This window comes from Borostomias antarcticus (genome assembly GCF_949987555.1).
Source record: "Borostomias antarcticus genome assembly, chromosome: 19".
NCBI lineage: Eukaryota > Metazoa > Chordata > Actinopteri > Stomiiformes > Stomiidae > Borostomias > Borostomias antarcticus.
In genome coordinates, this window is record NC_140252.1 from 655,928 (window position 1) to 671,268 (window position 15,341).

The window sequence follows — 15,341 nt, forward strand, 5'->3', positions numbered from 1 at the left end:
TAGACACAAGCCCTGGACAGAGACAAGCCCTGGACAGAGACAAGCCCTGGACAGAGACAAGCTCTGGACAGAGACAAGCCCTGGACAGAGACAAGTCCTGGACAGAGACAAGCCCTGGACAGAGACAAGCCCTGGACAGAGACAAGCTTCCACAGTGGGAGTGATTAGGGTTCAAAAACCAAGGCATGACAATATTACACAGACAAAAACAGACATTAAAAGAGTTTATCGAAAATTGCTTTAAAATGTGGATGATGTTGATTCACAATGCTGTTTGTTAAAACCGTGCAGTCGAAGACTGGTGTCCTGTTCATTTCTCATGTTCATGCATTGAAAATACTGACCGACATAAAAATAAAATAAAACATTAAATGTGAAGATGTGATGAAAGCCATCGGGGTTGCTATTCAGAGACCCGCCCTACTAGTGTCAATCACATGTTGGGGAAGCCGTCGCTGGGGAGTGAGAGGCTGGTCAGGCGGTATAGTGGAGGCCAAGGGGTCAAAGTTCGAGGGGAAAAATGTCACACACACCGCGAAACCTTGGACGGACAACAGGAAGTAGCCTGAATGACTTGCGGTGATTTCTGGTAAAACTTCCTGGTCAAACCCAGCCGGTCGTGACGCAGTCTTGTGACCGTTACCGGGTAGACGATAAAAACAACAACGATAAAACGCGTCCAGGGATAAGGTGCTTCTTCAGGTCACCGAATGACCAGGCCTTCTCTTCCCTCCGCTCCATCCATCCATCCATCCATCTCTTCCTCCTCTTATTTCCGGAGGGGTTTCGAACACTCGAACAGTAGTGGATAGATCTGCTCCACTGCTGTGGCTACACTCTGCACATTTGGTCCTGAGAGAGAGAGAGAGAGAGAGAGAGAGAGAGAGAGAGAGAGAGAGAGAGAGAGAGAGAGACAGAGAGACAGAGAGAGAGAGAGAGAGAGAGAGAGAGAGAGAGAGAGACAGAGAGAGAGAGAGAGAGAGAGAGAGACAGAGAGAGAGAGAGAGAGAGAGAGAGAGAACTGGGTTTTAAGGCAGCTTTGGATTGCCTGGTGAGTTTTCATTAGTTGTAAACTAAGTGAATCTGTATGAAGAATGAAGTCAGATTCCTGGAGAGATTAACGCAGCTGGGTTCACTCATGATGAATCAGGCTTCTCATTAACTGCTTTAGGTAACACTGGTATGCTCTACGTCTGAGGCGATACGTTTTACACAAATTAGGCATTTAATCCCCACTGTGTGTGTGTGTGTGTGTGTGTGTGTGTGTGTGTTACCTGTGATTGTAAGGCTGCCAGTAGAGAAGACCTGCACGGTGGCCTTGAGGTGTTTGATCCTGTACGTGACAGCAGGGTGAAGCTCTGGCTCATAGCTGAACACACACACACACACACACACACACACACACACACACACACACACACACACACACACACACACACACACACACACACACACACACACACACACACACACACACACACACACACACACACACACACACACACACACACACACACACACGGTTAATCCAATAGAAACATAATTAAATACACCCACATTCACAGACAACTCAGTCATCTACACTGTAAAATGGGACTTGGCTAACCTACTGGGTTCATGTCCCTCCCCTAACCTACTGGGTTCATGTCCCTCCCCTAACCTACTGGGTTCATGTCCCTCCCCTAACCTACTGGGTTCCACACCATGTCCCTCCCCTAACCTACTGGGTTCTACACCATGTCCCTCCCCTAACCTACTGGGTTCTACAGGATGTCCCTCCCCTAACCTACTGGGTTCTACACCATGTCCCTCCCCTAACCTACTGGGTTCCACACCATGTCCCTCCCCTAACCTACTGGGTTCTACACCATGTCCCTCCCCTAACCTACTGGGTTCTACAGGATGTCCCTCCCCTAACCTACTGGGTTCTACACCATGTCCCTCCCCTAACCTACTGGGTTCCACACCATGTCCCTCCCCTAACCTACTGGGTTCTACACCATGTCCCTCCCCTAACCTACTGGGTTCTACAGGATGTCCCTCCCCTAACCTACTGGGTTCTACACCATGTCCCTCCCCTAACCTCCTGGGTTCTACACCATGTCCCTCCCCTAACCTACTGGGTTCTACACCATGTCCCTCCCCTAACCTACTGGGTTCTCCACCATGCCCCTCCCCTAACCTACTGGGTTCCACACCATGTCCCTCCCCTAGAGGGTTCTACACCATGTCCCTCCCCTAACCTACTGGGTTCTACACCATGCCCCTCCCCTAACCTACTGGGTTCCACACCATGTCCCTCCCCTAACCTACTGGGTTCCACACCATGCCCCTCCCCTAACCTACTGGGTTCTACACCATGTCCCTCCCCTAACCTACTGGGTTCCACACCATGCCCCTCCCCTAACCTACTGGGTTCCACACCATGTCCCTCCCCTAACCTACTGGGTTCCACACCATGCCCCTCCCCTAACCTACTGGGTTCTACACCATGTCCCTCCCCTAACCTACTGGGTTCTACAGGATGTCCCTCCCCTAACCTACTGGGTTCTACAGGATGTCCCTCCCCTAACCTACTGGGTTCTACACCATGTCCCTCCCCTAACCTACTGGGTTCTACACCATGTCCCTCCCCTAACCTACTGGGTTCTACAGGATGTCCCTCCCCTAACCTACTGGGTTCCACACCATGTCCCTCCCCTAACCTACTGGGTTCTACACCATGTCCCTCCCCTGCTGGGTTCTACAGGATGTCCCTCCCCTAACCTACTGGGTTCTACAGGATGTCCCTCCCCTAACCTACTGGGTTCCACACCATGTCCCTCCCCTAACCTACTGGGTTCTACACCATGTCCCTCCCCTGCTGGGTTCTACAGGATGTCCCTCCCCTACAGAGGTACCGTCTCAGTGAGTGATGTGATTGAATGAGAAGTCCATCATAAGAAAAACTAGGGAAGACATTGACTGTATATTGAGGCCCAGTTACCCATGCGCTGACCGATGCTCACCACTAGAGGGCCATGCGCTGACCGATGCTCACCACTAGAGGGCCATGCGCTGACCGATGCTCACCACTAGAGGGCCATGCGCTGACCGATGCTCACCACTAGAGGGCCATGCGCTGACCGATGCTCACCACTAGAGGGCCATGCGCTGACCGATGCTCACCACTAGAGGGCCATGCGCTGACCGATGCTCACCACTAGAGGGCCTCCCAACCACACTCAAAAGCTCAGTCAGCATTTCTGATCAGCCTGCATCCCACTAAATTAGAATAGTGTGAAAGAGTTATTTTCCCTAATTTAATTCAAAAAGTGAAACTTTCATGTATTGTAGATCCAGATTACACAAAGGGAAATATTTCAAGTCTGTTTTGTTTTAATCTTTATGATTGTTCAGCATGTTCATTTATACACTCAATACTTGGTCGGGCTCCTTTTGCACAAATGACTGCAACATGGAGGCAATCAACCTTGAAATATTTCACTACATGTGTAATGAATCTATAATATATGAAAGTTTCACTTTTTGAATTAAAATACGGAAAATAATGAACTTTCCACAATACTTTCCACAATGGCCCTGTATATTTCCACAATGGCCCTGTATATTTCACAATGGCCCTGTATATTTCACAATGGCCCTGTATATTTCACAATGGCCCTGTATATTTCTATCTCAATGGCCCTGTATATTTCTATCTCAATGGCCCTGTATATTTCACAATGGCCCTGTATATTTCACAATGGCCCTGTATATTTCACAATGGCCCTGTATATTTCACAATGGCCCTGTATATTTCTATCTCAATGGCCCTGTATATTTCCATCTCAAGGTTCCCTACTGGCCCCAGCCCTCGGAGGGCTCTGGTCATGACGTGTGTTACCTGGCGATGGGGCGGTACTGACCCCAGGTCTGCTCATGACGTGTGTTACCTGGCGATGGGGCAGTACTGACCCCAGGCCTGCTCGGAGGGCTCTGGTCATGACGTGTGTTACCTGGCGGTACTGACCCCAGGCCTGCTCGGAGGGCTCTGGTCATGACGTGTGTTACCTGGCGGTACTGACCCCAGGCCTGCTCATGTGTGTTACCTGGCGATGGGCCGGTTGTTCTTGGTGAAGTCGATGAGACGGATGGAGAAGGGCATGGAGCACACGGCAAGCACGTTCACCACCTTGTACTCGGAGAACCTCACCTACACACACACACACACACACACACACACACACACACACACACACACACACACACACACACACACACACACACACACACACACACACACACACACACACACACACACACACACACACACACACACACACACACACACACACACACACACACACACACACACACACACACACACACACACACACGGAATGTTATTTCCTAGAAGAAACTGTACAAATTGGCAAATGGTGCTCAAATAACGCAAGGACAGAACCTGAAATACACCATTAAACTCATTTATTCACTGTTGATCCATAAAATCAATCGTCTCATTATCAATGGATAGATGAATCAGTGCATCTTTCTGATCTAGCAGCTGAGCAGTCGCCATGTGTCCTCACCTTGAAGCCCAGTTTCTGCAGCGTGCGCGCTAATCTGCGCGCTCCCACCTTCGACTCATCCTCACTGGACCCCACACACACACACACACACACACACACACACACACACACACACACACACACACACACACACACAGACAGACAAGATGAGTTGAAACGATCAGCAGAACATTGATAAAACTGCATCTCAAAATGATCTGTTGGATGCGCTGCCCACTGGCGTCAGGATAGCAGAGGATAGCAGGATAGCAGAGTCGCTGCCCGTCTTTCACAGCAGGCTAAGATCTCACCTCATCAGGAGGTTATACCCTGACCCCTCTTAGCACTGACTGTCTCTGTACTTAACTGGTCTTGCACTTTTACTTTAGCACTAGATTATGCTCTCAGATGCTTGTTTGGAAAGGAGATCCACTTGTGAGTTCTGGTGAGTAGTAGTACCCTTGAGATCCACTTGTGAGTTCTGGTGAGTAGTAGTACCCTTGAGATCCACTTGTGAGTTCTGGTGAGTAGTAGTACCCTTGAGATCCACTTGTGAGTTCTGGTGAGTAGTAGTACCCTTGAGATCCACTTGTGAGTTCTGGTGAGTAGTAGTACCCTTGAGATCCACTTGTGAGTTCTGGTGAGTAGTAGTACCCTTGACTACCTTCGCTGAATGCACTTACTGTAAATCGCTTTGGATAAAAGCGCCTGCTAAATGACTAATGTCATGTAATCGTATCTCCCTCATCTTGCTTTATGTCAGTGGAGTGTGTGCTGTCTGAAGTGTGTGTGTGTGTGTGTGTGTTAGGCTCGGTGTTCATCAGTGTTGGGTCATACGCTGTGCTGTGTGTGTGTGTGTTAGGCTCGGTGTTGGGTCATACGCTGTGTTGTGTGTGTGTGTGTGTGTGTGTGTGTTAGGCTCGGTGTTGATCGGTGTTGGGTCATGTTCTGTGTGTGTGTGTGTGTGTTGATCGGTGTTGGGTCATACGCTGTGCATTCACCCAATCATTTCTTTAACACCGCCACAACGTTGTTTTCCACCCCCAACGTTGTTTCACTGTTTACTTAATTTTTGCATATCAGCGCCTACTCATCAAACTCAAACAAACAGTACGCAGGTATTTGGTGTTGTGTGCCTCCACAGCTTGCCTGCAAATGAGCAATAACAGTAAGGGAAGAATAAGATAAACGTTTCTCAGTCCTGTGCTTCTTTATAATCAGAATCATAATTTGTTTATTGCCGTGTGGTTTTTCAACATACTAGGAATTTGCTTCAGGCATGGTGCATATTCCTAGTAGGCTATGTTGAAAACTACGTCAATAAACAAAATCTGTTTACAATGAAGCACAGGACTGAGTATGACATTTGTATCTTACCCTACTGTGATCACATATTTGCATGCAAGCTGTGGACGCATACAACAAAAAATGCAAATGCACAACAGTGCTGTTCAGTGTAAGGCAAAGGTCGAAGGTTAGAGATTACAGTAAGCACTCTCTTACTGTAGGCTAGACGGTGTTACCAGTAATACTGGTGTTGTCATGGGTTTATTAGTTGATGGGAAAAAATCCACGCTGTGACATCCCTAGTGTGTGTGTGTGTGTGAGGGAGAGAGAGAATGTGGAGAGTGTGTGTGTGTGTGTGTGTGTGTGTGTGAGAAAGAGAATGTGTGTGTGTGTACCTGGTAGCTCCAGTGCAGATGATTTTCCCTGAGGACCAGAGGGAGGCAGTGATCTTCGGCTTCCGGAGCTTTATAAGGACTTTCTAGATACAGAGTGGGAGTGTTACACACACAGACACGCACACACGCACACACGCACACACACACACACACACACACACACACACACACACACACACACACACACGCCCTCACCCCCACTTCCGGCTTGTAGATGACGTTGGCGCCTTCCAGGGCGATGGTGCGCAGGTTGAGGTGGCACCTGGTCCGGAACGTGGCCACCACGTTGGTGATCACGATGTCCAGTGCTTGCTCCTCGCTGGAATCCATGGAGACCGGCGGTTAATGGAGGGCTTTCTCTACAGGCACATGGCCGGGCCGCTTAGGAAGGCCCCCTGCAGGCGGGAGGAACAGCACTGGGGTCATGATGGCCAACAAGAAAGAACCCAACCAATCAGGGAATCGAGAGACAGGAGATTTCTCGTCAGTAGAAACGTCTCCAAGTGTTTAAACAATTGCAAAGTCTTTAAGAAAACAAACTAGCAGAATAATAACAGAAACACTAATTAATATATACATATTATATATTATATTATCTCTACAGTATATTAGGCTATATTATATACAGTAAAGACTAAAATATATACCCATTCCACCTCTGGGTGTGTAGGTAATTCAGGAGCAGCACTATATGAACCAGCACTTGACTGGCTTGAGGATGAAGTAGAATCGGATGCATCTCTAGAGTTGGTTCGCACAACAGGCTCATTGGTAGAGTTATAACTGAGCCGTCTTTATGTGAGGGGTTATGAGCTCCTCCGTGGTCTAGCGTTACTGCACAGGTTAGGGTTAGGGTCAGGGTTAGGGTCAGGGTTAGGGTTAGGAAGCCTACCTTCTGCGGTTGATGGCGGCCCCGTGAGGAGAGGACGACCACGGAAGGTCGTCAGTTCGAACCCGTCTGGCAGGCGGACATGGATGCTGGAGTGAATGGACGCCGTCGGATGCTATCTTGTGGTCTGAAAGCTTGAAATAAAAGTAGATGCATATCTAAATAGAGTTCAATAAACGAGCCACCGCGGGCAACAGATACCCAACAGAAAGTGCTTGAGTAGAGCTAGCTAGCTGTGTAAATGCCCCCTCCATGGATTCAGATGCAGCTAGTTAGCAAAATGAGATACGTCAGCTCGTAGTGGGAATATGACTATTGGTCCCTAACGTTTTAGTAATGGTCCCTAAAGTTTGACCTTACCTAGCCTAGCCCGGGCTAGCCCTAGCCCTACCTAGCCTAGCCCGGGCTAGCCCTAGCCCTACCTAGCCTAGCCCAGGACACTTTGCAGGCTTGCCGAGCTTGCTAGGTACTCGTCTACCGTTAGCTAGGGTTAGGGTTAGGGTTAGCTAGGTTAGCTAGGCTAGGTTAGCTAGGTCAGCTAGGTTAGCTAGGTCAGCCAGGTTAGTTAGGGTTAGCTAGGCTAGCTAGGTTAGCTAGGGTTAGGTTTAGGGTTAGCTAGGTTAGCTAGGTTAGCTAGGGTTAGGGTTAGCTAGGGTTAGGGTTAGCTAGGTTAGCTAGGTTAGCTAGGGTTAGGGTTAGCTAGGGTTAGGGTTAGTTAGGGTTAGGGTTAGCTAGGTTAGCTAGGCTAGCTAGGTTAGCTAGGGTTAGGTTTAGGGTTAGCTAGGTTAGCTAGGTTAGCTAGGGTTAGCTAGGTTAGCTAGGCTAGGTTAGCTAGGGTTAGGTTTAGGGTTAGCTAGGTTAGCTAGGGTTAGCTAGGTTAGCTAGGTTAGCTAGGGTTAGGGTTAGCTAGGTTAGCTAGGCTAGGTTAGCTAGGGTTAGGTTTAGGGTTAGCTAGGGTTAGGGTTAGCTAGGTTAGCTAGGTTAGCTAGGGTTAGGGTTAGCTAGGTTAGCTAGGCTAGGTTAGCTAGGGTTAGGGTTAGCTAGGTTAGCTAGGGTTAGGGTTAGCTAGGTTAGCTAGGGTTAGCTAGGGTTAGGTTTAGGGTTAGCTAGGTTAGCTAGGGTTAGGGTTAGCTAGGTTAGCTAGGGTTAGCTAGGTTAGCTAGGGTTAGGGTTAGCTAGGTTAGCTAGGCTAGGTTAGCTAGGGTTAGGGTTAGCTAGGTTAGCTAGGGTTAGGGTTAGCTAGGTTAGCTTGGGTTAGGTTTAGGGTTAGCTAGGTTAGCTAGGGTTAGCTAGGGTTAGGGTTAGCTAGGTTAGCTAGGCTAGGTTAGCTAGGGTTAGGGTTAGCTAGGCTAGGTTAGCTAGGGTTAGGTTTAGGGTTAGCTAGGTTAGCCAGGTTAGCTAGGGTTAGGGTTAGCTAGGCTAGGTTAGCTAGGGTTAGGGTTAGCTAGGTTAGCCAGGTTAGCTAGGGTTAGGGTTAGCTAGGTTAGCCAGGTTAGCTAGGGTTAGGGTTAGCTAGGTTAGCCAGGTTAGCTAGGGTTAGGGTTAGCTAGGTTAGCTAGGTTAGCTAGCTAACTAACGTGATACTGTAACACCAAATGGTTTGGGCCTAGCCGTTAGCATCCTATCTGAACCTGCTAGTCGTCTAGTTCACTTCGCTAGTTCACTATTACTGATACATGTTACCGGCTCAGTTAACCTACTTGCATCAGGTTGAGGTTAGCAGTAGCATCAGGTGAGCAGTAGCAGCAGGTTAGCATAGCTAGCCATGACTGATGCTAGCAGCTAGTTAGCAGATGAATGTTCCCCGGCGTCACGTTGCGTAGTAACGCAGCTCAACACTGCCTGTTGACCAGCCGGATAAACTATCTACCGATAGAGCTAGCTGGGATAGTTAGCTTAGCCCTGCTATTGTTAGGCTGCCTGGCTTCATGACTCAGTTAAGGGGACCCTCCTCCTCCACAACCTCCAGATCAAGCACCGTGCTACCTCACCCAGACCGAGACCGAGTCAGGCAGCCAGAGCTAAAAACAAAGAAGAGTGGCGAGCTAGCCTGGAGGTATAGCGAACTAGCCCCTGAACTAGCCTCTGAACCAGCCAGCTAGGGTTAGCAGCTCAGCTAGCCCCTGAACTAGCCTCTGAGCTAGCCCCTGAACTAGCCTCTGAGCTAGCCCCTGAACTAGCCTCTGAGCTAGCCCCTGAACTAGCCTCTGAGCTAGCCTCTGAACTAGCCCCTGAACTAGCCTCTGAACCAGCCAGCTAGAACTAGCCCCTGAACCAGCCAGCTAGGGTTAGGGTTAGCTTAGCTAGCTAGCTCAGTGCTAACGGTAGTCATATGAATGGAGAGTTGCTTTCACTGTAATCACCAAGATGCTGAGTCAACAATTCGTGTATTAAACTACAGAAGCAGATATTTACCTCCTATGTGCTCATGCGCGTCATCACACAGCCTCCGAGATGAAACATGAAATGAACCATAAGAGCCATCTGACCCCCGGGACAGGAACAGGGCAGGTTGAGCTGCTAGCTGGGTAACAGGGCAGGTTGAGCTGGGTTACCGCTGCTAGGCTGAACACATCTCTACTTCCTGTTTGGAGTTCAGATCTCTACTTCCTGTTTGGAGTAGCCTCTCACATCTCTACTTCCTGTTTGGAGGAAAGGGATGATGACGTCATGGGGTTTTTCCTCGCGAACTCGCGCGCCCCCTAGTGGATGAGGAACATAATAGGTCTACACTACACTACATAATAGGTCTACACTACACTACATAATAGGTCTACACTACACTACATAATAGGTCTACACTACACTACATAATAGGTCTACACTGCACTACATAATAGGTCTACACTGCACTACATAATAGGTCTACACTGCACTACATAATAGGTCTACACTGCACTACATAATAGGTCTACACTACACTACATAATAGGTCTACACTACACTACATAATAGGTCTACACTGCACTACATAATAGGTCTACACTACACTACATAATAGGTCTACACTGCACTACATAATAGGTCTACACTGCACTACATAATAGGTCTACACTACACTACATAATAGGTCTACACTACACTACATAATAGGTCTACACTACACTACATAATAGGTCTACACTACACTACATAATAGGTCTACACTGCACTACATAATAGGTCTACACTGCACTACATAATAGGTCTACACTGCACTACATAATAGGTCTACACTGCACTACATAATAGGTCTACACTACATAATAGGTCTACACTACACTACATAATAGGTCTACACTGCACTACATAATAGGTCTACACTACACTACATAATAGGTCTACACTGCACTACATAATAGGTCTACACTGCACTACATAATAGGTCTACACTGCACTACATAATAGGTCTACACTGCACTACATAATAGGTCTACACTACACTACATAATAGGTCTACACTACACTACATAATAGGTCTACACTGCACTACATAATAGGTCTACACTGCACTACATAATAGGTCTACACTACACTACATAATAGGTCTACACTGCACTACATAATAGGTCTACACTACACTACATAATAGGTCTACACTGCACTACATAATAGGTCTACACTGCACTACATAATAGGTCTACACTACACTACATAATAGGTCTACACTGCACTACATAATAGGTCTACACTACACTACATAATAGGTCTACACTGCACTACATAATAGGTCTACACTACACTACATAATAGGTCTACACTGCACTACATAATAGGTCTACACTGCACTACATAATAGGTCTACACTACACTACATAATAGGTCTACACTGCACTACATAATAGGTCTACACTCATCATCTTCATCCGCTTATCCAGGGTCGGGTCGCGGAGGCAGCAGCTCCAGCAGGGGGCCCCAGACATCCCTTTCCCTAGCAGCATCAACCAGCTCTGCCTGGGGAATCTTTAGCCGCTCACAGGCCAGTGCGGAGATGTAGTCCCGCCACCTAGTCCTGGGTCTACCCCGCGGCCTCCTCCCAGCCGGACACGCCTGGAACACCTCCCTAGGGAGGCGCCCAGGAGGCATCCTCACTAGATGCCCGAACCACCTCAACTGGCTCCTTTCGACGCAAAGGAGCAGCGGCTCTACTCCGAGTCTCTCCCGGATGACTGAACTTCTCACCCGATCTCTCAGGGAGACCCCAGCCACCCTCCGGAGAAAACTAATTTCGGCCGCTTGTATCCGTGATCTCGTTCTTTCGGTCATGACCCATCCTTCATGACCATAGGTGAGGGTGGGGACGAAGATAGACCGGTAGATCGAGAGCTTTGCCTTTTGGCTCAGCTCTCTTTTCGTCACAACAGTGCGGTAAAGCGACTGCAGAACCGCACCAGCTGCTCCAATTCTCCGGCCAAACTCCCTCTCCATGGTTCCCTCACTCGTGAACAAGACCCCCAGATACTTGAACTCCTTCACTTGGGGTAAGGACTCATTTCCTACTCGGAGCGGACAGGCCACCGGTTTCCTGCTGAGAACCATGGCCTCAGATTTAGAAGTGCTGATTCTCATCCCAGCCGCTTCACACTCAGTTGCGAACCTATCCAGAGAGTGCTGGAGGTCGCAGGCAGCTGATGCCATCAGGACCACATCATCTGCAAAAAGCAGTGACGTGATCCCCAGCTCACCGAACTGCAAACCCTCCTCCCCCCGGCTACGCCTCGATATCCTGTCCATGAAAATCACAAACAGGATTGGTGACAAAGCGCAGCCCTGGCGGAGGCCAACACCCACCGGAAAGGAAGACGACTTACTGCCGAGGACCCGGACACAGCCCTCGCTCTGGGTGTACAGGGATTGGATGGCCCTAAGTAGGGACCCCCTCACCCCATACTCCCGCATAACCCTCCACAAGACCTCTCGAGGGACCCGGTCGTAAGCCTTCTCCAAGTCCACAAAACACATGTAGACAGGTTGGGCAAACTCCCAAGCCCCCTCCAAGATCCTTGCGAGAGTGAAGAGCTGGTCGGTAGTTCCACGACCAGGACGAAATCCGCATTGTTCCTCTTCGATCTGAGGTTCGACTATCGGCCGGACCCTCCTTTCCAGCACCTTGGAGTAAACTTTCCCTGGGAGGCTGAGTAATGTGATGCCTCTATAATTCGCACACACCCTCTGGTCCCCTTTTTTGAATATGGGGACCACCACCCCAGTCTGCCACTCCTTCGGCACTGACCCAGACTTCCACGCAATGTTACAGAGGCGTGTCAACCAAGACAGCCCCTCTACACCCAGCGCCTTCAGCATTTCTGGACGGATCTCATCAGTCCCTGGGGCTCTGCCACTGTGGAGTTGTTTGACTACCTCAGTGACCTCCTCCAAGGACATTGACGACCCCCCATCATCTTCCGGCTCTGCCTCGTTCGTAGAGGGTGGATTAGTCGGGTTCAGGAGTTCCTCAAAGTGCTCCTTCCAACGCTCAACAACCTCCTCAGTTGAGGTCAGCAGTGTCCCCTCCTTGCTGTATACAGCTTGGATGGTCCCCCGCTTTCCCTTCCTGAGGTGTCTGATGGTCTTCCAGAAACACTTTGGTGCCGACCGAAAGTCCTTCTCCATGGTTTCTCCGAACTCCTCCCACACCCGCTGCTTTGCCTTGGTCACGGCCGAAGCCGCAGCCCTCCGGGCCAGTCGATACCCTGCAACTGTTTCTGGGGTCTCCCGGGCTAACATATCCCGGAAGGCCTCCTTCTTCAGTCGGACGGCTTCCCTCACCACCGCTGTCCACCACGGTGTCCGAGGGTTACCGCCCCTTGAGGTACCTATGGCCCTCAGGCCACAGCTCCCAGCCGCAGCTTCAGCAATGGAGGCTTTGAACACCGACCACTCATGCTCGATGTCCCCAACCTCCACAGGGATGCCTGAGAAGCTCTGCCGGAGGTGGCAATTGAAATCTCTCCGGACAGGCTCTTCCTCCAGACGTTCCCAGTTCACCCTCACTACACGCTTGGGTTTTCCAGGTCTGTCCAGAAGTTTCCCCCGCCATCGAAACCAGCTCACCACCAGATGGTGATCAGTGGACAGCTCTGCCCCTCTCTTTACCCGAGTGTCCAAAACGCATGGCCTCAGATCAGATGATACGATAACGAAATCGATCATCGACCTTCGGCCTAAGGTGTTCTGATGCCAGGTGTACTTGTGGGCATCCTTGTGTTCGAACATGGTGTTTGTTATGGACAAACCGTGACTAGCACAGAAGTCCAACAACAAAACACCACTCGGGTTCAGATCGTGGTGGCCATGCCTCCCAATCACGCCCCTCCAAGTTTCTCCATCATTGCCTACGTGTGCATTGAAGTCCCCCAGTAGGACACTGGAGTCCCCTGCAGGAGCCCCCAAAAGGACTCCACTCAGGGTCTGCAGGAAGGCTGAGTACTCTGAACTGCTGTTCGGTGCATAAGCACAAACCACAGTCAGAGTCCCCCCCCCCACAGTCCTAAGGCGCAGGGAGGCGACCCTCTCGTCCACTGGGGTGAACTCCAGCACAGAGGCGCTCAGCTGGGGGCTAGCTAGTATAGCCACACCTGCCTTACGCCTCATACCGTGAGCAACTCCGGAGAAGAACAGGGTCCAACCCCTATCCAGGAGTTTGGTTCCGGCGCCGGTGCTGTGCGTGGAGGTTAGCCCCACCAGGTGTAATTGGTATCGCTCCACCTCCCTCACAAGCTCCGGCTCCTTCCCCCCCAGCGAGGTCACGTTCCATGTCCCCAGAGCCAGCCTTTGCCGCTCGGGTCCGGTCCGTCGGTGCCCCCCGCCTTCACCGCCACCTAGTTGGCAGCGCACCCGACCCCGACAATTCCTCCCGCGGGTGGTGGGTCCACGGGACGATGGAGGAGGAGATGGTGTTTCCACGTTGCTTATTCGGGCTGGGCCCGGCCGGGCTCCGTGGTAAGCCCGGCCACCAGGCGCTCGCATGCGGGCCCTCCGTCTGGGCCTGGCTCCAGACGAGGGCCCCGGGCTTCCTCCGGGCCGGGTCTCTCTTCCTTTTTGTTGTAATGTCATCAGGGGTTTTCCTGTAACCCCAGGTAGGGGGGCTAGGGGGTACTACCACTTGCCCAAGGTGGACCCCCAGACTAGTGGAGGGAAGGAGGCGTCTTACTTCTCCATTCTAGTTTTGCAACTAGCCACTGCCACTACACTACACAGGTCTACACTGCACTACATAATAGGTCTACACTACACTACATAATAGGTCTACACTGCACTACATAATAGGTCTACACTGCACTACATAATAGGTCTACACTGCACTACATAATAGGTCTACACTACACTACATAATAGGTCTACACTGCACTACATAATAGGTCTACACTGCACTACATAATAGGTCTACACTGCACTACATAATAGGTCTACACTACAATACATAATAGGTCTACACTACACTACATAATAGGTCTACACTGCACTACATAATAGGTCTACACTGCACTACATAATAGGTCTACACTACACTACATAATAGGTCTACACTACACTACATAATAGGTCTACACTGTAAACACACAGTCCACAGTAATAAAAATAAAAAAAAGTATTTAAAAAAATAAAGGAATAAAGTGAAACTCAAGATTCAAGATCCGTTTATTCACCATGTATATGGTTTACACCTACTAGGAATTTGACTAGGGTAATGACATAGCTGCTGCAGCCGACATAGGGCCGGGTGCAGGACAGTGCTAAGACATGACAGTGTGAATGCAATACAAGAAACAGTGAATACAAAATATAATATAACCAATAAAATGAAAGGGGGGGGGTATCGTGGGGGGACACGAGCCTTGTTAATGAGTCTGATGGTCGTGGGAAAGAAGTTGTTTATGTGGCGCGTGGACCCAGTCTCCTGCCAGAGGGGAGTGGTCCAGAGACAGTGACCGCAATGGGAGGGGTCAGCCACAATCTTCCTGGCCCGGTTCATGGCCCTGAAGGGAGGGCAGTTTACAGCCAATCACCCTCTCAGTGGAGCAGATGATGCCCTGCAGACAGTTTTATGGACTCTAGACACTATTGGTCGATGATTTGTTGTGATATAAATAGTCTTATTGATGATACATTATTCGGTGGGAGGGTAATGGTGTTAGCACTTTTGACCTTTTGTTGCAGATTGATTTGAATAGATCTGGCTTTGTCTGGTGCAAGGTTATTATAGTTAATGAAAACTAACTAAAAAATGAAAACTAG

At 49.6% G+C, this 15,341-nt stretch overlaps 1 protein-coding gene across 1 annotated transcript; it reads right to left on the reverse strand.

Annotated features, from left to right (window-relative positions):
* tbpl1 (TBP-like 1) lies at positions 1-9,651 on the reverse strand. Its single transcript, XM_084454204.1, has 8 exons — positions 9,540-9,651; positions 7,128-7,258; positions 6,431-6,630; positions 6,236-6,318; positions 4,575-4,638; positions 4,092-4,195; positions 1,275-1,369; positions 1-852 (listed from the first exon to the last, which is right to left on the reverse strand). Exons 3-8 carry the CDS (start codon positions 6,563-6,565, stop codon positions 770-772), a joined length of 564 nt encoding a protein of 187 aa, XP_084310330.1. The 5' UTR covers positions 6,566-6,630; positions 7,128-7,258; positions 9,540-9,651; the 3' UTR covers positions 1-769.
* Between the last annotated feature and the right edge of the window lie 5,690 nt (positions 9,652-15,341).

Bases quoted from the DNA above. Each gene is read 5' to 3' on its own strand.
- tbpl1 (XM_084454204.1), bottom strand. From the start codon at position 6,565: ATGGATTCCAGCGAGGAGCAAGCACTGGACATCGTGATCACCAACGTG. The intron at 4,196-4,574 runs GTGAGGACACAT...GTGTGTGTGTAG, and splicing joins TGCAGAAACTGGGCTTCAAG to GTGAGGTTCTCCGAGTACAA. The intron at 853-1,274 runs GTAACACACACA...TCTCTCTCTCAG, and splicing joins TGGCAGCCTTACAATCACAG to GACCAAATGTGCAGAGTGTA.